The sequence below is a fragment of the Colletotrichum higginsianum genome, chromosome 5, assembly GCF_001672515.1.
Source record: "Colletotrichum higginsianum IMI 349063 chromosome 5, whole genome shotgun sequence".
In the NCBI taxonomy this organism is placed as follows: domain Eukaryota; kingdom Fungi; phylum Ascomycota; class Sordariomycetes; order Glomerellales; family Glomerellaceae; genus Colletotrichum; species Colletotrichum higginsianum.
The window spans coordinates 3,659,821-3,685,246 of NC_030958.1; the positions used below are offsets into that span (position 1 = coordinate 3,659,821).

Below are 25,426 nucleotides of genomic sequence, written 5' to 3' on the forward strand. Positions count from 1 at the left end.
CAGGACTCTCACCTCTGGTCATTCAATGACACTTTGGTCAACAAAGGTCCCTGTCAATGCCCACTGGTCGCCGTTTTCGGGCATGGCATCGCCGTGTGATTGTGAAATAATACGTTGACCAGTCTTTTGTGCTTCTCCTGCTGTCCAGGCGCATACACACCCAACATGGTCAAGAAGAGTCGATAAATTGCTTCCTCAGATTATCCAAGGGAAAATGTTTCCAGCTGATTTTACGAACGTGCCATCAAAGAGGCTTAATTTTCACGCCAGGCCCGGCTCTGACTTTCAACTTTCGACCCCTCGATCGTTGTTTCATAGACGCCGTTCACAAGAAAGAAGACCCTGGAATGGACTCATGTTCCAACTTGACTGTGAGATCCGGACAGCAGACTTTCGTTTCTCGAAACCGGGTGGGGATTCGGCGATTCTGATGTCGGGGCTCGCAGCCCAATTCCTTTGTGCGACGATAGTCAAGCCTAGAAGGGGAGCAGTTTGAGCTGGACCAAATAGTCACAAACTAAACGCATAAACTAAACACACAAAGAACTCACTGTTTGAGGTTGCCTTGGTTTGCATGTCGGGTCGATCGAGCGCAGCTAGCGGCGCTCAGCTGCCAAACGCATGGCGGCGGTAAGACGATTTCAGTCAAGTGCCGCCATTTCAAAGAAAGCGCATCCTCCAAACCGTTCGGTTTGTGACAATGAGCAAAGTCGGAAATTTTTAGAGTCTCTGACCTGGTGTGGCTTACCCAGTAGGTCAGCCCTCACTCATTCGTCTCCTACGGCTCTCATGAGCCTCAGTCGAACTTCCACGCGTGGCTATCCATATCACGACTCCGGGGACAGATGACCAAAGAAAAAGTCATGATTGGGTCATGGCGCGTGGGCTTCGGGAAGTCTTACGTAAACGCCATCATCTCTTGTCTCCTTTCGGGACTAGTGCATCTGCTGCTGATCTCAGGGAACTCGGCAAAGCAGCAGATCTGACTTTGCAGAAAGCCGTCGCGCCTTTCCAGATGCTTCTGGACCTGGAGGGGGGCGTTGAGCACGAGTCCACGGGAGCGTCAGTGAAGCCGGTATCTCAACGTTAGGGTTTCCAGCCGGTTATCTTGAGTTTATTCCTTGGTTCATTCTTCAAAATAAGCAAATACCATGACCATGGCACCGACACCGACCTCGGAGCGCGCGCGTTCGGTTTCCGGCAACGAAAGGCCCCGCGACGAGCCGGTACTCGGATCCGAAAGGACCCATCGCGACGCGCAGCATCAGGTTGTGTGAGGACCTTTGTGTCTCCTATCTGCCCTCTGCCCACTGCCCTCTGCCGTATCTCCGGCTCTGGTGTCAGAGGCTCAAAGTGCTGAGAGTGCAGGGTTTGCGGGTTCCTCGGCCCCCCCCCCCCCCCCCCATACCCATAGGAACAGATACCAAGGAGACAAGAGACAATTGACGCGTCACTGCTGCTGTGGGAACTGCTGCACCGGCCGGCCTGGGGCCTGGGCGGCGTCCAGGGCATGAAGTTTGAGCATGACTCTGGCGGTCGCAGCGCAGGGACGCATAGTCTTTGCATGTACTCTGTAGAACCACGGGCCACGGATCACGATCTCACGACTCGGCGCGTGGTCACCCGAGACCGTCCCATGGTGGAAGAAAGAGGGAGAGAGGGAGGGGAGGTCGAAACTGACTTATCGGCGCCGGGCTTCGTCGGCTATCGTGTGTGCATCTTCCCTCGGAATAGAGCGGGAGCGCTGTGCCCCCCCCCATGGGGTAAGTGGGAGAGGCAATCGCTGGCAGTCCCCGGATAGTCGAGGGACGACGGGATGCGGCCATGGGAGGAACCGGGTCGTGGAGGGAGCAGTGACGTCTCCACGTGGGTGGTGATGCGGGGGAGGAGTATGTGCATTGCCGGCGATGCAGGCAGTCCAGTCCATCCTCGGGAGCTCATCATGATTCCGAGTGGTGAGGCGATGCACGGAAGCCGTCCAGGTGGTGAGCGTGAGAGTGAGCGTGAGAGTGAGCGTGAGAGTGAGTGAGTGAGAATGCGAGTGAGACTGAGACTGAGAGGGGTGAGTGAGTGACCAGCGGTGATTTGAGCCAACAACGCAGAGACTGGATCTCTGTCAATGAGAACCTTAAGGGCTAATCCTTGATAACTGTATCCCATCTGATGGCTACGTGGTTTGGTTTACGGTCTTTTTTTTTTTTCTTCAAAAAAAGCATATCATCCTTGATGAACGCATCAACGGCAGACATCCGTCACTGATTGACAACACACCAGAAGTCTACACCAAAGGTCTCGTCATCCAGCAGGCTTACCCCCTATCGGCCCCGGCAGCTACAAGTGAGTGCCAGTCGGGAGAAACCTCCCTCCCCTAGGCGCCAAGTGAAGGCCGAGACCGCCGTGGCCCGTCCCAAGCGAATCCCAAGGCTCACAGGATCCATCAGGGCTCCGAGCGAGTTCTCATGACTGGGACGCCGGCTGCCGCTTGCTACAATCTGAAGACCGGAGTAACTAGGTTTCCTTGAACAACAGCAACAGCCCCCCCTGTAGACTGTGGTATACCCCCCTGGCAAGACTGGAGGCTGTGTTCCGCATTTGGCCGAAGCATCGTTCCCGCCCCTCGCCGCTAGAAATCTTAGATCCCGAAGACGGCCACACCCACCAGTGGGTGACACACACTCGGGCCCCAGGCGGGCGTGTGTGTTCGATTATAGATAGGGGGAGGGAAAGAGGTAGAGGTGGCTTGTCACTGTCCATATGTATTTAGGTACAGGAGTACCTTGACATCATCACCGCCTGTTCTTCTTTTTTCCCCTTGCACCCACTTGGACCAACGACTCGTGTGATCCATCTCCGTTTTCATAGCATCATCCTCTTACAATACCAATTCAAGACACACGTCCCGAAGCCATTGCTTACAGCATTTCGAAGACGACCAAGACCATTTTCGCATCGGACGCAGTCGAAGACGACGTTGAACTGAGTGGTGCTTTGAGGAAAGACAATCAGCCAAAACATACACAACACACACACACACACACAAGGACAAGACATCAGCCAGCAGCAGCAAGGAGATTCTCTCTCCTCTCCATCCCACCGCCGCCTCCACGATGAACTGCCCCTCGCGCAACGACGACATCACGCTCGAGCACCCGGACTGGAACCAGAACCCGCCCTTCCTCGCCGCCGACCTCACCACCTGCGAGGACCTGAACGGCATCGCCAACGCCCGCGAGCAGCGCCGCGCCCGGGGCGGCGCCGCCGATGGATCCGACGGCCGGGGTGACGAGATGAATTACCAGACGCTGCCGCGCCTGCAGCCCGACAGGCGGCAGCCCGTTTCGGGAGGGTGGAACCACGGTGAGTGAACTGTCCCCTCCCCCCTCTGTCTTTTTTGTGAATGAGGCCATCACCAAGTCTCTACCGTCCACCATCCGATGCGCACCACGGGACGGTGAAAAAAAGGGGAGGGAGTCTGGTTGCTTGTCAGCCAGCCAGCCACTGAATTGAGCCTCTCTCTCACCGCTCCCCGACCTGCAAGCCCCCTTTCGAAGGCTTCCGTCCACCGTCTCACATCGTCCGCCGCCTCACATCGTACACGCAGACTAACACCCTCTCTCTCTCCCCCCCCCAGGTTTCCACCCCCGAAACAAAAAGGTGCATGGTGGTGACGACCATGCGCCTCTCCTCTGGGCCTCCGTGCCCGCCCGCTCCGCCCTCTGGGGCTGGGTGAGCTGGATCCTGTCCGTCCTCGGCTGCTCGGCCATCATCTCCGCGCTCAAGAGCCCCGAGGCCGTGGCTTCGTTTCTCGTTGCCTCCAAACAGGCCGCTGCATGTGAGTTGTCCTTGTCCCGTCCATCCGTTCATCCATCCATCTCACCCTCATGACATCTCACCCTCATGGCATCTCACCCTCATGGCATCTCACCCTCATGGCATCTCACTTTCATGGCATCTCACTCATGATATCTCCCACTCTCACGGAATCTCACCCATGACATCCCCCCTCTCTCTCATGACATTCGCCCTTCATTCGGCCATGGCATCTAGCCCCCCCCCCCCCCCCCCCCCCCCCCCCCGCGGCATCTCATCCGCCGTGACCTCCTCCCGCTGACCTCTCCGACCTCCCAGCCATCACCAAACGCTCTGCCCGCTCCGTCCGCCGCTCGACCTGCCCGACCGGCGGCCTCGGCGACGAGGACGCCTACAACACGCCGCTCCACGTCGGCGCCCTCTTCATCATTCTCGCCGTCTCCTTCCTCGCCTGCGCCCTGCCGCTCATCGCCGCCGCCGTGCCCGGCATCCGCATCCCGCGGCCCTTCTTCTTCGCCGTCCGCCACTTCGGCACTGGCGTCCTCCTGGCCACCGCCTTCGTCCACCTCCTCCCGACCGCCTTCACCCTCCTCGGCAACCCATGCCTCAGCTCCTTCTGGGTCGAGGACTACCCGGCCATGCCCGGCGCCATCGCCCTCGCCGGCATCTTCCTCGTCACCATCATCGAGATGGTCTTCCAGCCCGCCCGCCACATGACCCACGTCCCGGACGACTCGGTCTTTTCGGGGCCGACGACGACGACGACGACGACCCCGGGCCAGGAGTCTCGGTCCCCCTCGCAGGCCGACGAGAGGCTCTCCAAGCGCGTCGACGAGGAGAACCGCCCCGTCGCGCGCCTCGACGCCCACGGCGCCCTCGTCCTCTCCCCCGCGCAGCAGCACCAGAAGGACATTTTGCAGTGCATGATGCTCGAGGTCGGAATCCTCTTCCACTCCGTCTTCATCGGCATGACCCTCAGCGTCTCCGTCGGCCACGAGTTCGTCATCCTCCTCGTCGCCATCGCCTTCCACCAGACCTTTGAGGGCCTCGCCCTCGGCTCGCGCATCGCCTCCATTGACTGGCCCAAGGGCAGCCTGCAGCCGTGGATGATGGCGCTCGCCTACGGCTGCACCACCCCGGTCGGCCAGGCCATCGGGCTCGCCACCCACCGCCTCTACAGCCCGGACTCGGAGTTCGGCCTCATCCTCGTCGGCACCATGAACGCCATCTCGTCCGGCCTGCTGGTCTTCGCCGCGCTGATCGAGCTGCTCGCCGAGGACTTCTTGTCCGACGAGAGCTGGCGCATCCTGCGGGGCTCCAAGCGCGTCTGGGCCTGTCTGCTCGTCTTCTTTGGCGCCTTCGGCATGAGCCTCGTCGGTGCGTGGGCCTAGATTCCGCTCGCAGAGAGACTGCCCGAGGCCGGAATAGTGGGGGAGGTTTTCTGGAGATCAGGGCCGCCGTTGCTGGCCTGTGGTCTGATCCGCGCCTGAAAGGGCGCCCTGAAAAGACGCGGTGAGGCGTCTATTCAGGAACCGTGAAGGGACATAGAAAGGGGGGGTATAGCGTGAGCTGTCTCCTCTTTGACCCGTCAATATTACCGTTCGTCGATGGAGGCACGCTGGTCTAGCTAGCTGCCAGCCTTCGTCTCTCGTTTATAAAGTCTTTGGTTTTAGGATGGTTGTTTGGCAGATTTCGTTCATGGAGCCACGGCTTGGAAGATAGCCGATTGGTTGATTATCTTGGTTTTTATGTTTCGCTTGTTGCTCGTGTTACATGGGCGTCCACTCGTTGCCGCGGATAGATATTACATACCGAAAAGAAAAGACCAGGTAGAGCAGCGAAGGAACAATACGACTGTTGTCTTCCCCCTGGACCACGATGGTAGCAGATGATGATCCCCCAGCAAATGTCTCCCTTATCAGATATGTCTATCATGTCTACCTTCACACCTTTCCAGACCTGAAATCTCTTGCTTCGAACAGGATCGACTTCAACCCCTAAAGCCCCGACGCCTCTCAACCGACAAACGTGTTGTTGGAGCTGGTCAAATCCGACACGGACGGACTACCGCCGAACCCGCTGTCATGACTCCCCGACCGGCCCCCCCGGCCCCCCCTCCCCCTTGTCTCGAGGCCGACGGTGGCTCCCGTTCCGCTGACGCTGCTACTCTCGACCCCGACTCCAACTCCAACTCCGACTCCGCCGCCGACGCCCCGCGCCGCCTGCCAGGTTCTCATCTCCAGGTCCAGCCGCGCCTCGTGATCCTGCCTCTCCCTCTCCTCCCTCAGCCGCTGGCCCAGCGTCTCCTCGGCCTGGCTGATGTACGAAAACCGCTGCGGTCGGGCCCGCTGCTGCGGCTGCGGCTGCGTCTGCACGGGCGACGGCATGGACCGCCGCTCGCCTGCCGGGTAGAGACTCCACGCGGCGGCGCTCTCGCGAGCAATCATGGCCGTGTGCGAGGCGCAGCACACCGAGGCGGCGTTGGTGCCGTCACTTACACCTCTACCTCCAATCATACCGCGCGGGGCCGGGCATCCCGGGACGGCGCACGCGTGGGCGGTTTCGCAGTAGTTTCCGTTCGGCCGAGCCGGGCCGTGACACCCCGCGGTGTGGCACTCGTGAGTCGAGCAGAACTGGCTCCCGGAGACGACCAAGGGATCGGCGGCGCGAGGGGATGGGCACGAGGTGTGGAGACAAGCGTGCAGAGCGCAGTGGCGGCTCGCGGGCTTGGACGGGTGGGTGCAGGCGGCGCTGGCGCACTTGTGGGTGACGCAGTATCGGGCTGCCGACGGGTTCGCGAGGTCTGCGGTCGGTTGGGGACAAGACTTGCTGTTGCAGGTGTCTTTGGCGTGGGGCGGTTGGCTGTGTTAGTATGTATACTCTTCATAATGATGGAAAGGGGGGAGGGGAAGAAAGGAAACGCACGGGTTGCACAATATAGCCGTGATGAATCCGAGGCGTTGTCCTTCTGCTCTCGGCATAATGGGTATGTACACTCGTGTTGTGAACAGAACCGCAGGCCTCCGTTGATCGTGTTGGCACAGCCTGGAGAGAGACAGGCAGTCGGCAGGTCTAAAGAGACTATCGTCAATATTCAACATCCAAGAGTTCGATACGGCCCGGTAAAGGGGGGTTACTCACGCTGCCAGCAGACGTCCTCGGACTTCCCACCCGCCGTGACGGCCCGCTGGAGACCGCAACCGTCCGTCTTGCACAGGCGGTGGTCCTGGCACCAGTGGCCGCCGTTGATGACGCTGTTGCAGTCCCGGTCGGTGCAGCTGTGGGAGGGGCAGTAGAGGCCGTCGTCGACGCGGGGGTGCCCGCAGCCTGGGATGAGGCACAGAGGCGTGTGATGGACGCACATGCGGGAGTTGGAGGCGCGCTTCTGGTGGCATCCATGGTGGAAGCAGGTGTCTGGAGACGAATGATGTTAAGCATCGGTCCGTATTCATGTCTGGCGATGAGACCGAGCCGAGGCAGTTTGGGACTCACGGTTCTGGCAGTAGGGCCAGTCCTGGCTCGTATCGCAGCATATGCGCTGGTGGGGACAGCCTTGGTTCTCGCAGCGGCGGTCTGGTGGGCGCCGTTCATCGTCAGCAAGGATATGAAATGACGGCGAGAGAGCGGCAAGGACAACGTACGGTCTTCACAGTACTTGGAAAAGCCGGACGCCTTGTAGTTCGGGCACATCAGCTCGCCCAAGCGTTGTCGACAGGCGTCTGGGGGCCATGGTCAGCGTGGCATCTTACCGAGGTTGAGGGGCCCTGGAGAACTGACGATCTTTGCAGTAGAGCGAGAGCATGGCCTTGCCCTCGCTCTTTGAATCGCATCGCAAGGCGCGGTGAGAGCAGCCGGAGTACAGGCACTGCGGCCGAGGCGGGCGAGGGGTTTGGCGAGGGCGGCAGCTGAAGAACATGGTGGTTCTCGTGATTTGGAGCGTTCAAGTGGTGTCGCGACAGTTTGATACGGACGGGGTAGCTGATGGCCTTCTTGCTTACCGTGCGGTCTAAGAAACATACCATAGGCGCGAAACACTCGACATCATACATGGGCTGTCATCGTATAAATCATCTTGGGGGGGCGTCACGAAGGCCAGGGCATCAGAGACACCCACACGGCACCGGGATCCTATCGGCCTCGCCGGCGTCGTTCTGAATCGCTGGCGGGGAACCTAGGCGGATTTCATTGATGACGGGCTCGGGTTCATGTCGAGAATTCTGCTTGACTATTGAATGCCATCATTGTTGAACCCAGACCGGGGTTCTCAGGACTCTGCGCCGGTGTATGTATGGTAGGGCTGAGATGGCGGGATCCTGCATGCAGAGTGTGCCAAATGACGATGATAAGCGGGAGACAAAAACTCCTAAGAAACATTGCTGGAATTGTAAATCTGTGAAACCATGTCGTATGCCTCCCGGCGTGTAGGCTGAGCTACCTAGGTTAAAGCAGGACACAGGCTTCAGGGACAACCCTGAACTGCACAGGTCTGTCTGTAGCATGTCCCCACGCCTGACGCCTTTTGGCTAAGCCAGACATGCATGAGAAAGTGATCAGATTGAGCAGTAATTGGATATCAAGGATGGAACATCGGTCAGATAATGGCAGACAAAGCAAGGGTGTTGCTGATATAGCGATGATACGGTGGGTTGATATGCGGGCATCCGAGCCAGAGCCAGACCGATGAGATCCAGGAAACACTTGTAAGGTGGCGACCAGGCGGATGATGGTTGATTGGGATTACAGTAGGGTTCTCATCACCAGGAATGGAGCTTCAAGAGGAAAAGCTGCCACGTTTTGAAGTGTCTTTCGTTGTAAGAAGGGGACGAAGCTGAAGAGACATGTGTTAGTGGTTAGTTGTGAGAGGAAAAGGCCAAAGGTACGTACCTTCCCAGCAGAATGGAGCTTGACCAGATACAGACCATGACCCACATGTCACTCTTGGCCGCTTGGTCCGTGCGGTCAGATAACTTCCACCAGCCACATTAGCTACTTTGACCTTGCGCCACACAAGCCATATCAACCACCAGCCACACTCAATTGCGAAATCAAGTTTCCCATCCTGGCAACAACAACAGTCAAGATCGCCAACCACCGCCTCGACTCGTCCGTCATCAGGTTGGTCGGGTTCCCCCCCTGGGGATCCGACAGCCTGACAACCTGGCCGACGCAACAGGCAATCTCCGAACCACCGCCACCTCTGGCGCCGCTTTCTGTTTCTCAATTTCTTCCATCCTTCCATCGACACAAACCAACAAACAAACAAACACACACAAACATTCGAGCCTCATCTAGATTCGCGACATTGCAAGACACGGACATTCGCTCTCTTTGATCCTACGAACAATGTCACCCGGTCGCCGTCTTTGACGACTATCGCATCGCCCCTACGACTGTCTCTGACACCGAAACACCCTCGCAACGACCACAATGGCCGACGAAGAACAGGCAATCCAGCGCCCAGCGCAAGCATACCAGACGCCCGCCTGGGAGACGCCTGCCACCAACAAGCGTCGCTCCCTCTTTGATCGCTTCGTCCCGTCATCGGCGACACACGGCTACAGGACGACCTCTGACGAGCCGTATGCCAAAGAAGCCTCAGCTCATCATCCCCCTCCCGCATACTCGGCTGGCGCAACGGCCACGACGGCGACGACCACGACCGCGGCTGTGACTGCGACCCCAAGAACGCATTCCTCCCTCCACGCCCGCTTCGACGCTCTGCTGCCCCCGCACAAGACCTACGTGGGCCTCTCCCGCAAGCGATTCCTCCTTTTCGTCCTTCTCCCGCTCGCCATACTCCTCCTGCTCGTCCTCCCGCTCGCCCTGGGCCTCGGCCTCTCGAACCGCGGCGACGGCAAGCAGGACCTGCCTCTGCCCACGAACAAGGAGGTCCACACGGGAGACCTGACGTACTACGCCGTAGGGCTCGGCGCTTGCGGGCAGACCCACGGCGACACGGACATGATCGTCTCCGTGTCGCACTACATCTGGGACGAGGTGCAGACCGGCGGCAACCCCAACACCAACCCCTTGTGCGGCAAGAAGATCCGCGTCCGCCGCGACGGCGAGGGCTCCGTGGACGTGACCGTCGTCGACCGCTGCACCGGTTGCGAGCCGACCGACCTGGACCTGAGCCCGGCCGTCTTTGAGCGGTTGGCCGACAAGGACGAGGGGAGGGTCACGGGCACCTGGACCTGGCTGGACTGAGCGTCGGAGGACGAGGCAGGGAAGGACAAGTTGTGATGAACTGAGAAATACTGATGTGCATCGTCTACATCCATACACCCCTGAACCTCGTAGGAGTCTCGCCGGCCGGGATTCGATTGGGATGTTCAGAGAGAGAGAGGGAGAAAGATGATCGTCGACGAGGAACCGAGTAGGGAAAGAGTTTGTGCTCGCGTGTTTGGAATTGCTTCGATACCCTAGTTATGCCCCCTTTTCCCCCTTGTTTTTGATTCCCGTTATAGATACCAGTGCGAATCGAGCCACGCGAATACGAATACTTTGTTACTTTTCATCCATCCAAACGCCGCAGAACCCCCCCTTCCCTCGCCCGTCGATGATCGGTCAGATCGGCTTCTCCGACGGGGTGGGCGCCTCTATCAATGCTTCGCTATTCACGTTTCACTAGGTACCCATCATCCATCCTCTTATGTACCGCCCCCAAAGCAGCAAGTAACCCAGGGGCGTCCCGTCGATATCTTTACAAGGTACGCCGGCAATGCCCATCCCGAACTACATGTAACCTACATGGAACCAGAACACAAACGGGCTATTTCATCCGGCCAAAGTCCATCGTTTTCAGAGGCGACAGGTCTTGTCCCGGCCCGTAACAGCTGTATAGCCCCCGTTCGACATCCAGCTCCATCGTCTGCCGCCGCGGACTCGCCTGTTCTCCGCCGGCCTGGCCCGGCACGAGGGCCCCCGGAAGCGACGACCTCCTCTTCCGGCTCCTCCTCTCCGTACCGGGCGGCGAGCTCTCGATGTCTTCCTCGTCCCACTCCAGCATATGCCGCTGGCTCGATCCCGACCCCAGCGCTTGCGACGACTTCTGCAGCTCGAGGTCGTCCGCGTTCAGCCAGGACCCAAACTCCTCAAACGTATCTCTCCTCGCCGTCGCCGGTGTCGTCGTCGTCGTCGTCGCCATCGTCCCATGCGGCGGCGGCTGCCAGCCGCCGAAGCTCTGCGTCATGACGCCCGACGACCCGTTCACCGTCTTGGTGGTCCGCCCGATGTTCTGCGTCGTCGTCGCCGGCTGCACGTTCGTCGCCTTCGCGCCGCGCAGGCACGGAAACCACTCCCGCAGCAGCGGCCACATGAGCGGCAGGTTCGACACGAAGACGGCGACGCCCGCCTCGCGGATGTACCACAGCATGTACACGGGGCTGTAGGGGTCCTTCAGGTTGAAGATCTTGGTCAGCAGCGCGGCGACGACGACGCAGATGCCGAGGGAGAAGACGAAGACGAGCACCGCCTTCTGGCGCCAGGGGACCTCCATGCGCAGCACGAGCGGCAGCGGCACGAGCAGCATGAGCACGTCGGACGAGATGTTGAAGCACGCCTGCACGATGGCGTAGCTCTCGTACGTCGCGCACTGCGGGTCGGGCGGCGGCACCGCCCAGTAGCCGCTGAAGGGCCGGCAGGCGGCGAACATTGTGACCTGGGTGGCGACCCAGCCGACGGCGACGTAGACGGCGAGCCCGCGGACGAAGAGCTGCGCCGTGAGGCCGAGCGTGAGGCGCGTGTAGAGGAGTAGCACGCACGCCTTGAGGACGTAGATGAGGTTCAGCATGGCCTGCTCCGAGACGAGGACGAGCTTGGAGCCGGCGACGCGGGCGGCGACGTCGGACGGCGTGAAGGACGCGAGCTGGTCGGGCGGGTAGAGGTTCGAGCCGCCGTTGTCGGTGATGAGGTTAAGGGACACGACGAGGAGTGTGAAGAGGATCTGGAGAGAGGAGGCGGGCGGGCGGGCGGGTTAGCCGGGATGATGGGATGAAGGGGAGGGGTAGGGGGGGGGGGGGATTCGCCGTAGGATCCGGCGATGAAAGGACGTACAGCGGCGAGGATCTGGAGATAGTCGTCGGTCTGGTAGTTGGTCACTCCTCCCAACCTCTTTGCTCTCCCGTACCTGTGCTCCCGGAGGGTCAGCATCAACAGAGTTCAGATGTCATGGTCCAAGAGAAAGAGAGAGAGTGAGTGAGAAAAGGAGAGAGACAAGGGGGGGATGTGACGCACATTCTGAGGAGGATGAAAACGATGCCCAGCCCGTAATGAATCCAGCCCTGCCGCCGGAGCCTGGCGGCGAAGTGCTCGTCGACTTCCACCATGGCGGTTGGATTGAGGAGGGCGGCCTCGAGGGCCAACGATGCGACAAGGACTTTCCCAGGGGCGAGGTATGAGATTTCGTAGGAGGGTGAGGGTCTATCTAGGGACGGTCGAGGATGAACGGTCACTCGAGAGGGAGAGCCTGACGAGAGAAGGACTAAAGACCAAAGACCAACTACACAGACAGACGGACGGACGGACGCCAAGGGTCCGGAGGAAGGGGGTCCCAGAGGCAATAACCTCACGCGAGGCGAGGCGATACGAGGTAAGAAAAGCCATCGGTGGCCTGTCACTCGCGGTTCCGGTCCAGGTCGAGCGAGACCACCGAAGGAAGGGGGGGCGGGAGGATTCAATTCCCAAGAGTCCAAGACAGGTGGTCATCTCTTCCCAGGCGGGCTAGTCTAAAGACATCTGCCGGTTTCAACAACAAAGCCCGGCACCAGGATCGGAGTTGATCCTGGGCGAAGCAGCCGCAACGACAGATGGCACGCGGGAGAGTGGCATGAAAAGTCCGGGGGCGCTGATCCAGAGGATGACCCAGCCTTGGCATGGTGTGGAATCATGGGGACGGCCTGGGGTGGAAGATATCAACGGCACAGTAGCACAGGGTCATGCAGTTTGAGGAAGTGAATTTCCAACGATTCTACAACTGCTTTCGTAGCGAGGCTCGCGAATGTCCAAACCCCCTTCACGGGGGGGACGGTTCCGCTCTGGAAGCGGCGATGTGCTCCCGACGTCAGCGACGGAGATGGCTTAGACTCGAACCGATCCCTCAGAGGGGCTTGAAGAGTGAAATCCTGGGCGGGGGGCTGCGTTTTTTTGACGGAAAGCCCAGCCGTTACCACCGCGATCGATCCACGAGGAAGAAGGAAAAACAAAGTTATCGAGCGAAGAGCCAAGGGAGGAGGGAGGCTCTTTCTTTCTGGCCACGCCGGACCCTGATGCTCCCGGCTGGGCTAGGACGTGGGCGTGGGGCTTCAGTAGTATCACAAAGATGTTGTTTTATCTCTCTCTGCCGAAGTCCCTCGTGGCAATGGAAGTGTTCTTCAACCACAAGGGGAGAGGGGGAGGGGGAAGAAGACTAACCCCGAGGGAATGTTCGCTCCTACGCATCCGGTATGCTTCGGTCGGATTGGCGATAGCCCGGACGCTAGGCGAGGCGGGTATGTTTGTGTGTGTGTGTGTATGTGTGTGTGTGTGTGTCTTGGGCGAATTCCCGGGATTCCAGAATTCCAAAACTTCTAGTGTGGCAGGACGAACGGTCTCGGCGGGCCAACGCCGCCGAAGCATTCCAGTCTTTATCAGTGGAGATTCCACCGTTGCTCGCTCGGCGGCAGTTCTGATGGGGGGCAGTTGAAAGGTGTTACGAGGTGGAAAACCCGGGACAGTACACAACGGTAAATCTCGTAGCTCCAGCAACGTCTGTAAACATTTGTATGGGAATTCATGTTGGCAAGGATCCATTTGGCTGAGCTGAAGAGTCTTATGGGGACGGCAGAATTCACCGGCGAGACTCCAGACATCCGTAGGCTGCATGAGGATGTTGTTCATTTCCATCTTTGTTGGCTCCGCTTTTCTCGATGTTGTCCAGTTGAACACGGATATTCTCGAAACCCATTGTATTGCGAGATATATCCAGAATCGTTGAGTCACAACACAACGTCAAGTTCTGAACACAAAGTCTCGAACGGTGAGTCAAGTCTATCTCCTTCTTAGTATTCAATAGAGCGTCAAAAGATCAGTTTTAGAATTGGTATAAATGGTCGATGGAGCTTCATCTTTTTTCCCTCCTCCCAGAGCATGGAGGAGGCCCTCGAGGTTGTCAGCTCAGGCCTAGCAAGGCGCTGACGAGCTACTTGGTTACTTTTGCCTCTGGAATACAACCACTAGGGTGGTTCGAAGATCTTTGTTACTGCGGTTCTCTCTGACTTGGTATTCATTTGTTTTACACTTCAACAGCCATCTATTCCCTTCGACCTGTGGCGGGATGCTGGGGGGAAGCGGGTTGTTGATATGAAGTCAGCGATGGTAGCATCCAACAAACACGCCTCGAGTCTTTTGTGACAAAAGACGAATAATGTCGAGAGAACACGGGAGTGGCTCTCGGGTTCCGATCCCCGTCGCCGTCAGAGACACAAATGACCCGACCTGGTCCAGACGGCCAGATGCCATGATACCGGTGGTCGAGAGCGAATTTGTGACGCCAGACTGGTTGTCGCCTCACTAGTGATCCACGATTTCCAGACCACCTGGGGAACCATAAGCACGCCGGAATTACCAGCCCCGACGTGAGAACCTCGGAGGCTTCTCGTTCATGATGTCGCATTCGCACTCGTTGGCCTGCGAGAGGAGGGTATTGGCTGCAACGGCTCGTCCGATTTCGTATCGTCCCTCCTGGGGGGAGCCGAATGGCGTCAACCCCCCTTCCGACAAACCTTGGAAGCATTTACATCGTAAATGTCGTTAGAGGTTCCTGGCCGCAGAGAAAAGCTAAAATAAAAATGAAGAATGAAAAAGTGAAAGAAAAGAAGGAAAAGAAAACCCCCGAAAAAGAAAGAAGGATTATCGGCGCGAATTCCCGCGGAACCCTCAGTGGGTGCCAAAGGCCGAGCCCTCACACGGTTGGGCCATGCTTGTTGCCAGCACTCGCTATTAGTGACAGACTCGTCGTAGAGGTAGTTGTAGACCTTGTACATGGAAAAGCTTCACGGCCGAAGAGAGAAATCTCATTGGGCTGGACACGAAGAGAGAAATCTCATTGGACCGGATGCGAAGAGCAAGGGGCTTGGCCAAACTATGGGAGTACAATTCCGCATCGTAGTGGACGACTAGATCCCTCTCTCGTGAATGGGCATGAACCTAGCCATTCCCACCAACGACCGCCTCGTTCCTATTTCCTCGTTCCTATACTTCGTTGACACGGACTTCGGAAACACCTGTGCCGTGAACATGTCCATGCCCAGGAACATCTCCCTAGTCAGGTACGGTTGTCGGCATGGATCGATCGCCATGATCTACCCAGACCGCGCGGCGGGCTGTGCCGCTCCGGGACTGACAACGGGAGGCCGAGACCATCGGGGGAGGAGGAGGAGGAGGAGGAGGAGGAGGGGGCCAACGCACGGGAGGTTGTCTCGGGAGTGTCTTCATGGCACCAAGTCCCTCCCTCGGCCGCCCAGGTTCCCTCTCTCCCCTCTTTTCTATCAGTCCGACTGTTTACTGTCTCTCTCTCTCTCAACGACCGCACTGCCTTCAGCCGCCCAAAACGCGGTCAACCCCGTCCGACCTTATGAAACGGAGACAAACACACACACACACACACACACACACTCAACACACACCCATTAACATACAGGTACGCCCTCCACGGGCTGGCCGGCACATCCCCCAGATGCAGGAACAAAAGACTAATTCACCCTTGTTTCTTTCCAACCTCCCCTCCCCTCCCCAAGTAGGCATGCCCCCTCCTTTGCCCTGTCTGGATCCCGTTTCTTGTCAGTTGCTTAACCGAGGTCTGTCGTCCGAGGTTGGCACGTCGACACACTGACCGTGTCGAGTTTTGGCGCTTAGACAACCGGTGTCATGTTGTTTGGCGGGCGGAGGGTGGAGGAGGAGGTGGCGTGTGGCTGCACAGACGCGCTGGAAGAGGAAATGGGGAGGAGACCACGGCGATGATCTGTTCGTCGGCCAGCCGCGTGCCGTCGACCCACGGGATATATACCAATGCGGGTTTGACGTGAGCCCGGCGGCTATGTCTGCTGCGGGTTGAAGCAGGTTGGCAGGTTCTCTGATCCATCAACCTCGCTTCTGCGTTGGTACGTAATCGTGCGTCTGTCCTCTCTTTTCGTCCGAGGTTTGTCTGGCAGGTCCTCATCCAGCAGCTAGCCATGGAAAGAAGCACTTCCAGCGTCTGACCGCTGGCATCCCGCATGCAAATGTCCGTTCGGTTCAAGTCACATCTCGGACCTGTTTCATTGGATAGTGGCTGAGTTGGAAGCGCGGAGGCTCTTGGCCTGCATCGGTAACTCTTGTCAAGCTACTCTGATTCCAACTTGCTTACTGTCTGTTGTTTCACTACCAGCTAGCTCAAGGCCAGTCATTGTTGATCATGGTCTTCATGCCGCCTCATCCTGGAACTCAACCGGTGGTCCGGACGGAATAAGGAGTTGCCGCTGCGTTTGAACTTATATCAGAAATGCAGGATAGAGAAACCCGGCTTGGGACGACGAATGGCAATGCTCGCCAAGTGCACTACGAGTTGAGACTGCAAACAAGCCTCATGCATAATTCTCTTCCGCGCTCACACGACCCCCTGACCCGTTCCCATCTACACACGTGTCCGGCGCACTAAGCAGCCTTCTCGGCCAGCCCAAAGACTCTCCTGACCCATCCCAACCTCGTCTCGAGCGCAGCCTGGGCGACTTCGGACCCGACGGCCAGGCCCAGCAGGTCGAAGCCGTGGAAGCCGCCGCTCCAGACGTGCAGGTCGGCCTGCACGCCGCAGTCCCACAGCCTCGTCGCGTACGCCACGTTCTCGTCGCGGAACGGCTCGGCCGTGCCGACGTCGATGTAGGCCGGCGGCAGCCCGGACAGGTCGGTCGCCCTCGCCGGCGCGACGTAAGAGCTGACGGCGGCCGCGTCCTCGACGCCCGCCCGGTCGCCCAGCACGCACTTCCACGCGCCGTTGTTGTCCGTGGCGTCGTAGGGCGTGTCGTGGCGGAACTGCCTCTTGGACACGCCCGCGTCGCGGTCGTCGAGCATCGGGTACACCAGCAGCTGCGCGCAGAGCGCCGGCCCGCCCGTGTCCCGCGCCCTGAGGGCGGCGCCGGCGGCGAGGCCGCCGCCGGCCGAGACGCCGGCGACCATGAGGCGGGCCGGGTCGATGCCGAGGTCCCGCGCGTGCTCGGCGGTCCAGAGCAGGGCGGCGTAGCAGTCGTCCTGGGGCGCGGGCGCCGGGTGCTCCGGCGCGAGGCGGTACTCGACGCTGACGACGACGGCGTCGAGGTCCTTGGCGATGCGGGCGAAGGGCTCGATCGCCAAGAAGGCGTCGCCGAGCACCATGCCGCCGGCGTGGAAGTAGAGGATGCCCGGCCGCCCGCCGTCGGTGGCCGCTTGGGAGTTCCTGGACCGGAGGATGACGAGGGGGATCTGGCCCCCCGGGCCGGGGATCGTCCGGTCTTCCACCGACAGGTGCTCGTCGTTGCGTACGGCTGCTTGCAAGGGGGCCATGGCGGCGGCGCGCAGTTGGCGGCCCTTGACGATGTCTTCGGCCGTTTGGGGGTATGGCAGCATCCGGCTGAACGCCGCGACCAGCTGAGGGTCGTACGGCGGCCTGGGAAGCAGGTTCTGGGACGACATGTTGTCCGTGTTTGAACAGGGAGAGAGAGAGAGTGCAAAGTCTGTCCGTGTTACGGGGGTCGAGAGTATTGAGCCGGCCTGTTCTTGTCTTGTTTCGGGGATGTTTTGCCGTCCATGTGATGGAGAGATTAGTACTCAACCCGGAAACGGAAACCAGTATTCAAACCTGGAGACGGAGGTTCGGAACAATTCGCACGACGCGCCATGCGTGGTGTTTTCTACTCCACAAGCCGCCGCCAGCCACGGGCGGATGATCCTTCGGGCTAACAAAGCCAGGCAGCAAGCCAGCCAGCCAGCTAGCTACACGTCTGAGTGGACGTTTGCCAACTAGTTGGCCAGTTGATGGGGCTAGGATGTCAATAGTGAAGGGTAGCTAGCCGAGGGCCGATGTAGCCGCGGCCGGGGCTGAGATCTCGCCTCTCGCGAATCTCCGGTCCCGCCTCGTGTCAAAGACCGGATCACGGCCATTATTGATCATTGCCGTGATGCTACTGTAGCACTGCGGAGCCGTCCTGGTCGCCACGGAGATTGGTAAGACTAAAGGGTGATTAAGGTCTACAATCCGATTCAACTGACTGTCTACCCCCCATGATCAATCATCCTTCAGCAGTCAGCCCGGGTGGCATGGCTTTGTCCATCTCCCAACTGAGGCGATGGTTCATCGAACCGCATCAACAACGGTCTGGGCTACGCGTAACCGCGCGTTTATCGGTCGCCGCGCGTGTTTGAGCTTGTTCCAGACGGAGATGGGTCTTGGATTGTGACATGCTCTCAGACTTGTCAATGGTCAGCTCGGGCAATGGTCAGATCCCCCGTTTGACGGCCTGGCGCACTTTTGACAAGAAAGAGCTTTGGAGAGGAGCTCATACAAGTCACGGCAGACGGGCCTCACATCTATTTCTGTGAGGGTGGTTGGTTGCGCAAGAAAAGTGCCGCGTTCAAGGGAGATTGAAACAACAAACCGAAAAGAACGTAAACATACAAATAATCTTGATCAACTCCCGCGCCCAGCAGCTTGTCATGCCACAGGCATGAGGCTTGTCCACAACGGCCACACCCTCAGACCCCCAGATTGACCAGTTCCCTTCAAGGTGTATTATTCCACGCACAAACTTACACCTCCCCCCCCCAAACCCGTTGGACCGAAAGAACAAAGTATGCGAGGGCGTTTCCGACACTCTGGCGTACAATGGCATCGGCTCGAGTACCTTGGTGTACACGCCACAATACGAAAGACAAGATGCAAACTTTGGCTGACAACCCGGCCCGAGGCGACGGAGAGGGCCTCGGCCTCTTGGACGCTCATAGTCCGGATCAGGGGGGGATGCAAAGTCTACGTCGGTCTTGGATGCGGGTGTGGCCCGGCAGTGCCCTCGCCTCAAGCTACGGGCTGCGAGCGAACGATGTAAGATTATGTGAACGTCTGTGTGTAGCTTTTGGAGCAAGGCGGTCGAGTGGCCTTTGTATACACGGAAACCGAGGAGAGATTCCAACCTTTTGATTATATTTTCTTAAGAATTGTTTTTGATTTTTACTACCAGATACGCACACTGCCTCGGCAGCTTCTTGGAGCGCTTCACTGTGGTACAAGTAATCAAGGGTGACGGTCATGCTAGCTGAAAGCCGAAGTTGGCAATTTGCATCGAGACTAGCCAAGATGCCTCGGTTCCCATGTCATCTGGGGCCGATTAGTGATGGCGGCTTATTGGAGTGACGAACCAGAAACTGGCTGGCCTTTTTTTCTTTCTTTTTCTTCGTCTTCTTCTTTGTTCTCCTTTGTCACACACAAACACACACACACACACACACACACACAGAGAGAGACATATCCTCTTGCTCAAAGTACGACTTGGTTCATCGAAACATGGTCGTTATTAACGCTCTTGTTGTCAAAACTCTCCTGGGCTCGACTCGGGGCACATACCCCATCTAGGGACAAGCTTATCCACGGCGACGGCAGCAACGACGAACCCGGTGCCGTGCCCTCTTGTCGATTCTCGGAACGTGCCAATGCCAACTGTCCGCCTGTCCGCCTGTCCGCCTGTCCGCCGCCCAGGTCCCCGAGACCCGTGCCCCCGATGTCAGGAGTTAGACTTTCCACCCGCCAGGAACCAAATCCGCAGATGGCGCCCCCCTAGGCCTCGATGAGGTGCGTGCCCTTCAGCGCCGGCATCGACTGACATATGGAGGGGGGGGGGCGCTTTCGGCTGTTCCTTGATACCGACACTGGAATCAGTGATCCGAGGATCGAGGGTGTCTGTAACTCCCAACAGTCCACAGTCTTCGATAACCCTTTTTCAGTTGCCCCAAAACGGAGCTAAACTACCACAAGACCACTCTTCAAGCCTCCAGTCTGCAGGATGCCGCGCTGCAGATATGGATTAGTCGGCCTTGAGGGGGGGGGGGGGGGGAAACGCATCGTCATCGAACTCCATTCAGGCCCCATCAGCAAGTCGGTGATGCCAGGCGCGTCCTGCGATGTCACAAATCACAACTGGACCATTGTTTGTCTACAGGTCACTTGACGGCGAAAAAAGCTGCGAGATGGATATTGGGGGCCCGTCAAGCTTAAATGGGCGCTCCGTTGACAACCATAAGAAGAGGCTCATTCCTCTCTATCCGTCGGGTAAGAATAGAGCCAAACAAAAAAAAGAAGAAGAGGTGGCCGGCCATATGCCATATGTCATTTCCCCCATCCCAAACTAGAAATGCATGCGGGCACGTCGACAAGGGCTCCTCTTCTTAGTGTATGACAGGGTTGGCTTCCTCCTCATGGGAAACTTCCCGTTCTTATGTCACCGCCGGGTTCCATGTGGCCGCATTTGTCCCCCCCGCGCTGCCCGTTTGGGTCTCCTCATACAAACATCGATCGAGGGACAGGACTCATGATCTCCAACCCGCAGGCCCAAGGGTCCAGGGATGACCCTCCCAGTGGCATCCCTTGGATGACGGGATTCGACATCAGCTCTCCTGATTTTCGTTTTTTGTCTTTTTTCTTTCTTTTTGCCCTTCGGACCTGACTGCACCGCCAAGGGGAACACCAAACCCGAGCTGCCGAAGCTTGTGACATGGGAAAAGACTGTCCACTGGCTTGTGAGCGCCTCTCTCACACATCACACTTCGGTGAGGGATGCAACCGATGCCTTGAGGGCCCAGTGGGGGCTGAGAGATAATGTTAACGTTGGCCTGTTGGTGTTTTATCATCCGAGTTCAGAAGTTTAGATGCACATCCCGCCAAGGACGAACGGGCCGACATTGGGCATCGTGATTGTTTACTAGTTTCTGCTGCCCTACACGAGGAAATGCTGATTCCCAGGGACGGAATCTGTCTTCATTGGATGTGTGCATCGTAGGCAGGCGGGCAACCGGCCACCACCCATACCGGCTGTAGTCTTACGAGATGGAGTGCGAGCAGGGGGTGGTCGGTAGAGTTTCTCGTTGAACCCCGATGCTCTAGAGACGAACCCCGTATCCGTATCCAGGTAATACGTCGTATGTAATACTCAGAGAGTGTGGTGTGGTATGGGTGGCGACTGGCGTCGAACCGCCCGTTTTGTACTTACATACAGCTGCCGGCGGCACGTAACCCGAGCATTTCTTCCCGCGTCTCCCTTGCTACGTGACTAACACGCTCTACTTACTCTCTTCGGACGAGAGCCGGGATTCAGGATTTCACCGTGTGGTGTTTGCTGGCTGTACCTACCTACGCCTGGCACGGAATTGTTATCCGGGCGACGGTAGAATGTTTACGACCGATCCTCATCAGACCGGCTTCCAACCGGGTGTTGCGCAGTTGTCGTTTCATTCCGTCCCCTCGTCTGCATACAGGTAAGTATCCGGCAAAGAACAATAGGGAAGAAGACAGGGCAGCAGAAAGGGGAGAAGACCGACAATGTCGGACGGCCCATCCCATCTTCCCGTACGCTGTCACGAAGGTGCCTCAGAACGTCAAAAAGGAATCACCCCCCCCTCTCGGCTATCTGGGGCGTGATGGGGTCACCGTTGTCAGTTCTGGCTCGTACCTCAGCCGGCTCGGAAAGCAGCGAGTTACGATGTAGAGATCGGACTGCAAAGGAATGGTGTACTCACTAATGGTTTTTTTACACTCACTAAACTACCACTTACCAAGGGTAAGCAAAGACTCAAAGCGGATGCGGGTAGGGATGGTGCATGTGTAGCGCGCGGGTGGGCGGGCAGACCCCGTCGTTGAAACCCATTCTCTAACTCTATCGACTTACACACAGATCCGAGTGACGCACAACCCACACATGTACACACACACACACACACACACACACACACACACACACACACACACACACACATACACTCATACCCCAAGAACTCGATCCAGGACGGCGCTCTCGACACGGGCAACGTCTTGTTTCCGGGAATGGGCCAGACGCCTTCAGCCTCCTTCAACCATGTCCTCGTTAGAGAGCGAGAGAGAGGGAGGGGCCGCACACCCCCCATCCCCCCATCCCCCCATTCAGAGTAATCAGGTCGTCAGTGATCCCGGCAGACTGTTGCCGACTGGGACATGGCTTGCTCGAGTCACTCCCTGGTCTTGTTTAACCTTGCCTCAACCCTCGTCTTCCTCCTTCTCCTTCTCCCTCTCCCCGCTTTAACCCTCCTCCTTCTTGTCCCTCTATCAGCCCCATCAGTCCATCACATATCTCGTCGTGGTTGTACGGTCATGGAGTCCTTCTTTTCGTGCTAGCGTCTCTCACCTGCTTCTGCTTCTGATTCTCTCACACACACTCTCTCTAGCCTCTCATCACCATTCCAACACCACCACCACCAACAATAACAACAAACAAACAAACAACAAACACATGCTGGCATGGATTAAAAACTAATTTCTCATCGCACATGAGAGAGAACCCTGAGAGGCCTGTACAGACCGCCCTCAAACTCGTCTCAGCAACACCATGAGGTTGTTCAGCATCGTTACGATAGCAGCAGCAGTAACGGCAGGCCTACGCATAGGACCTGCGCGGCATCGACAACGACACGAGCAACTACAACAGAAACAACAACCGCAACTGGAGGGCAGACAGCTCCTTGATGCCACGTCCTTCATAGCCGAACTCCCAACCGGCCAACCTCAGGCGGACTCGACTTCAACAACAGCGCCGGTTGCGACTACGCCTCCGCCACCACCACCTCCTCCTCCTCCGCCTCCTCCTTCTCCTCCTCCACCTCCTCCGCCGCCAACATCAACCTCGACATCGACGACGACAACATCAACAAGAGTACCGCCGCCGCCGCCGCCACCACCACCACCACCACCAACACCGACTTCTACACGTCCTCCGCCTCCACCTCCGCCACGAACGACAGCAGCGAGGGCTTCAACTTCAGCTGCCCCTCCACCACCTCCTCCTCCTCCTCCTCCTCGAACAACGCTTAGGACAACTTCAGTTGCAGCACGTCCATCCCCGCCTCCTCCTCCTCCGCCATCAACAACGCAGCGTTTGCAGTCCACAACCGCTTCACCACCAGTCTTCTCAGCTCCGCCGCCACCGCCGTCATCGTCGACAACGTCAACCCCTGCCGCCGCCATGTCGTCAAGCACGGTGCCCATCGCCCTGCCTGCCAGCACCACCGGCGGCGGCGCCGTCGCCCCCGGCCAGACGCTGCCCCCCGCGCAGGGAGCGGCACCGCCCCAGCAGCGGCTCGTCGACCCGGCCGCGGGCGTCTTCATCGGCGGCGACCCGAGCACCAACATCGACGTGCCCGTGACGTTCCTCTTCCTGCTGCTCTTCGCCGCCGGCGCGTACACGCACATCCGCATCTACCGCGCCAACGCCAAGCGGGGCCACAAGTTCCTGCTGTCGGACCTCATGTTCGACTTCTGCATGGTCAGGACCGTCACGTGCATCATGCGCATCGTCTGGGCCTTTGAGAAGACTCGCGTCGTCATCCTCGTGGCGCTCATTGTCCAGTTTGGAGGGTAAGTTTCCATGTCAACTCTTCGCTTATACGTATGTGTGTCTATTGTACATGGTACACACACGTATATCTGTCCATATATATGTTTACCAAGAGAAGGAGAGAGATATTAAGAACCTACAACTAACAAACTCCCCAGTTCCGTCGTCGTCATGGTGGTCAATATTATATTCGGCCAGCGCATCATCAGGTCCATCCACCCGCACTTCGGATGGCATCCGGCCCTGCGTGTCTTCACCCTCTTCTTCCTCTTCTCCGTGCCGGCCGTCGTCGTCCTCAACAGCACCTCCATCGGCGTCTCCTTCTTCAAGATCGAGGACCAGGACCGCGTCGACACCGCCCTGAACCTGCTCAAGGCCGGCGTCTCCTGGATCATGCTGCTCGCCGTGCTCCCCGTCATCGGCGTCATCGTGGCCTCCACCATCCCGGGGCCCCGGCCCGAGCGGTTCGGCCAGGGCGACACCCACCAGAAGATCGCCGTGCTCCTCATCGGCGCCACGTTGCTCATCTCCGGCCACGCCGTCCGGCTCGCGGCGACGCTGAACCCGGAGCCGCCGACGTCGACGAACAAGATCTTCAGCAAAGAGGTCTTCTACACCACGGGCTTCATGTTCGAGATCTTCGTCGTCGTCTTCTACGCCGTCATCCGCGTCGACCTGCTCTTCCACGTGCCCAACGGCTCCAAGGGGCCCGGCGACTACTCGCGCAAGCCGAAGCCCGGGGAAGAGGACTACGAGGCCGCGCTCCTCACCAGAGAGGAGATCGAGGACGAGCTCATCGGGCTCGGGCACCCGTACGAGGTCGTCGACTCGTCCGGCCTCGGCCGGGATGGCTCCGGGCGCACGATTGTCGCCTTTAGCACGAGGCGCGTGAACGGCGAGAAGCCGGTCGTGCTGCCGCCGCGACCCGAGGCGTACAGCCGCGTCCGGTCGATCCGGGGCTCCGTGAGGTCCATGAGGGGCTCGCTGCGGTCCGCCCGGGGCGGTCTCTCACGGATGGTGTCGACGAGGATGTCGTCGACGCCGTACCTGAACGAGGTCGAGGTCGGCCGCCCAGAGATACGGGAGAACCCGTTCGGGACGCCGCCGGTGAGCCACTACGGCGTGGCGCAGCCGCTGTTCATCCAGTCGAGGTTCAGCAGATACACGGACCCCGAGGACGAGAGGTCGCACCTGCGGCCGGAGAGCCAGGCGACGTCCGGCGAGATCCCGCTCAGTCTGGACCGGGAAGGTCTCGGGCCGTACGAGGGACGACCGTTGGCGCGATCGTCGGTGCAAAAGTTCACCATCCTCGAGAGGGAGGGTGGTTCTCTGAGATAGAGGCTCGAATAACGAGCATATAAGTTTAGTGTATGATGGGGGGGGGGGGATACGGCGGGAATCACGGGTTTGCTATGATTAATGACGCAAACACCACCACCACCTTAAGTTTAGTCTTTCAGTAGATAATTGCACACGCATGGAATGTATATAGTAATTCAGTGGCAACTATCTTTGATGACTTGTCTGAAGTCTCGAATAAGGTTCTGTACTGGCTGACCCAGTGACATGGCTTCATACTGATTTTATTAATGCTGTATAACCTGATACTTCTTGAACATGCTTGTGGTAAGTCAACATACCCACTTTTGGAACACCCCCTCATTTGGAACACCTAAAAATGCCTCAACCCCACCACCAGCCTCCTACTTCCTCCAACTTCGAACTATCACAACAATTTCATACCTTATGCAAATAACCTCATTTTTTCAGAGGACCTTTATTCCTGCCTTATGGCCCAGTATACCGAGTATGAAGTCAATCAGGCAATCCAGGCTGTTTCAGACGGCCAAAGCCTAAGGAAGGCAGCCCGCGAATATGGCATCCCAATTACCACCCTCCACAACCGTCTCACAGGCACCCAGGCAAGGGCAGCAGCATTTTCAGACCTTCAGAGGCTTTCCCCTGACCAGGAGGCTAAGTTGGCTGAATGGGTGCGAATC

At 58.3% G+C, this 25,426-nt stretch overlaps 7 protein-coding genes across 7 annotated transcripts; 4 read left to right on the plus strand and 3 right to left on the minus strand.

Moving 5' to 3' along the window:
* Positions 1–3,107: 3,107 nt before the first annotated feature.
* CH63R_07974 (ZIP Zinc transporter) lies at positions 3,108–5,201 on the plus strand (the record flags this gene model as incomplete). Its single annotated transcript, XM_018302948.1, has 3 exons — positions 3,108–3,357; positions 3,632–3,792; positions 4,512–5,201. 3 exons carry the CDS (start codon positions 3,108–3,110, stop codon positions 5,199–5,201), a joined length of 1,101 nt encoding a protein of 366 aa, XP_018157726.1.
* Positions 5,202–5,688: 487 nt separating this feature from the next.
* Positions 5,689–6,886, plus strand: CH63R_07975 (uncharacterized protein; the record flags this gene model as incomplete). The annotated part of the gene is made up of 3 exons (XM_018302949.1): positions 5,689–5,745; positions 5,793–6,680; positions 6,830–6,886. The coding sequence occupies 3 exons, from the start codon at positions 5,689–5,691 to the stop codon at positions 6,884–6,886; spliced, it is 1,002 nt and encodes a 333-aa protein (XP_018157727.1).
* Positions 6,887–6,943: 57 nt separating this feature from the next.
* CH63R_07976 (uncharacterized protein) lies at positions 6,944–7,726 on the minus strand (the record flags this gene model as incomplete). Its single annotated transcript, XM_018302950.1, has 4 exons — positions 6,944–7,224; positions 7,303–7,383; positions 7,452–7,529; positions 7,588–7,726. 4 exons carry the CDS (start codon positions 7,724–7,726, stop codon positions 6,944–6,946), a joined length of 579 nt encoding a protein of 192 aa, XP_018157728.1.
* Positions 7,727–9,237: 1,511 nt separating this feature from the next.
* On the plus strand, positions 9,238–10,017 carry CH63R_07977 (SCP-like extracellular protein; the record flags this gene model as incomplete). The annotated part of the gene is made up of 1 exon (XM_018302951.1): positions 9,238–10,017. One exon carries the CDS (start codon positions 9,238–9,240, stop codon positions 10,015–10,017), a length of 780 nt encoding a protein of 259 aa, XP_018157729.1.
* Positions 10,018–10,582: 565 nt separating this feature from the next.
* Positions 10,583–12,137, minus strand: CH63R_07978 (Ubid family decarboxylase; the record flags this gene model as incomplete). The annotated part of the gene is made up of 3 exons (XM_018302952.1): positions 10,583–11,755; positions 11,866–11,938; positions 12,046–12,137. The coding sequence occupies 3 exons, from the start codon at positions 12,135–12,137 to the stop codon at positions 10,583–10,585; spliced, it is 1,338 nt and encodes a 445-aa protein (XP_018157730.1).
* A 4,342-nt stretch (positions 12,138–16,479) lies between these two features.
* Positions 16,480–17,490, minus strand: CH63R_07979 (Alpha beta hydrolase fold-3 domain-containing protein; the record flags this gene model as incomplete). Its single annotated transcript, XM_018302953.1, has 1 exon — positions 16,480–17,490. The coding sequence occupies one exon, from the start codon at positions 17,488–17,490 to the stop codon at positions 16,480–16,482; it is 1,011 nt and encodes a 336-aa protein (XP_018157731.1).
* Positions 17,491–22,421: 4,931 nt separating this feature from the next.
* CH63R_07980 (uncharacterized protein) lies at positions 22,422–24,764 on the plus strand (the record flags this gene model as incomplete). Its single annotated transcript, XM_018302954.1, has 2 exons — positions 22,422–23,446; positions 23,585–24,764. 2 exons carry the CDS (start codon positions 22,422–22,424, stop codon positions 24,762–24,764), a joined length of 2,205 nt encoding a protein of 734 aa, XP_018157732.1.
* Between the last annotated feature and the right edge of the window lie 662 nt (positions 24,765–25,426).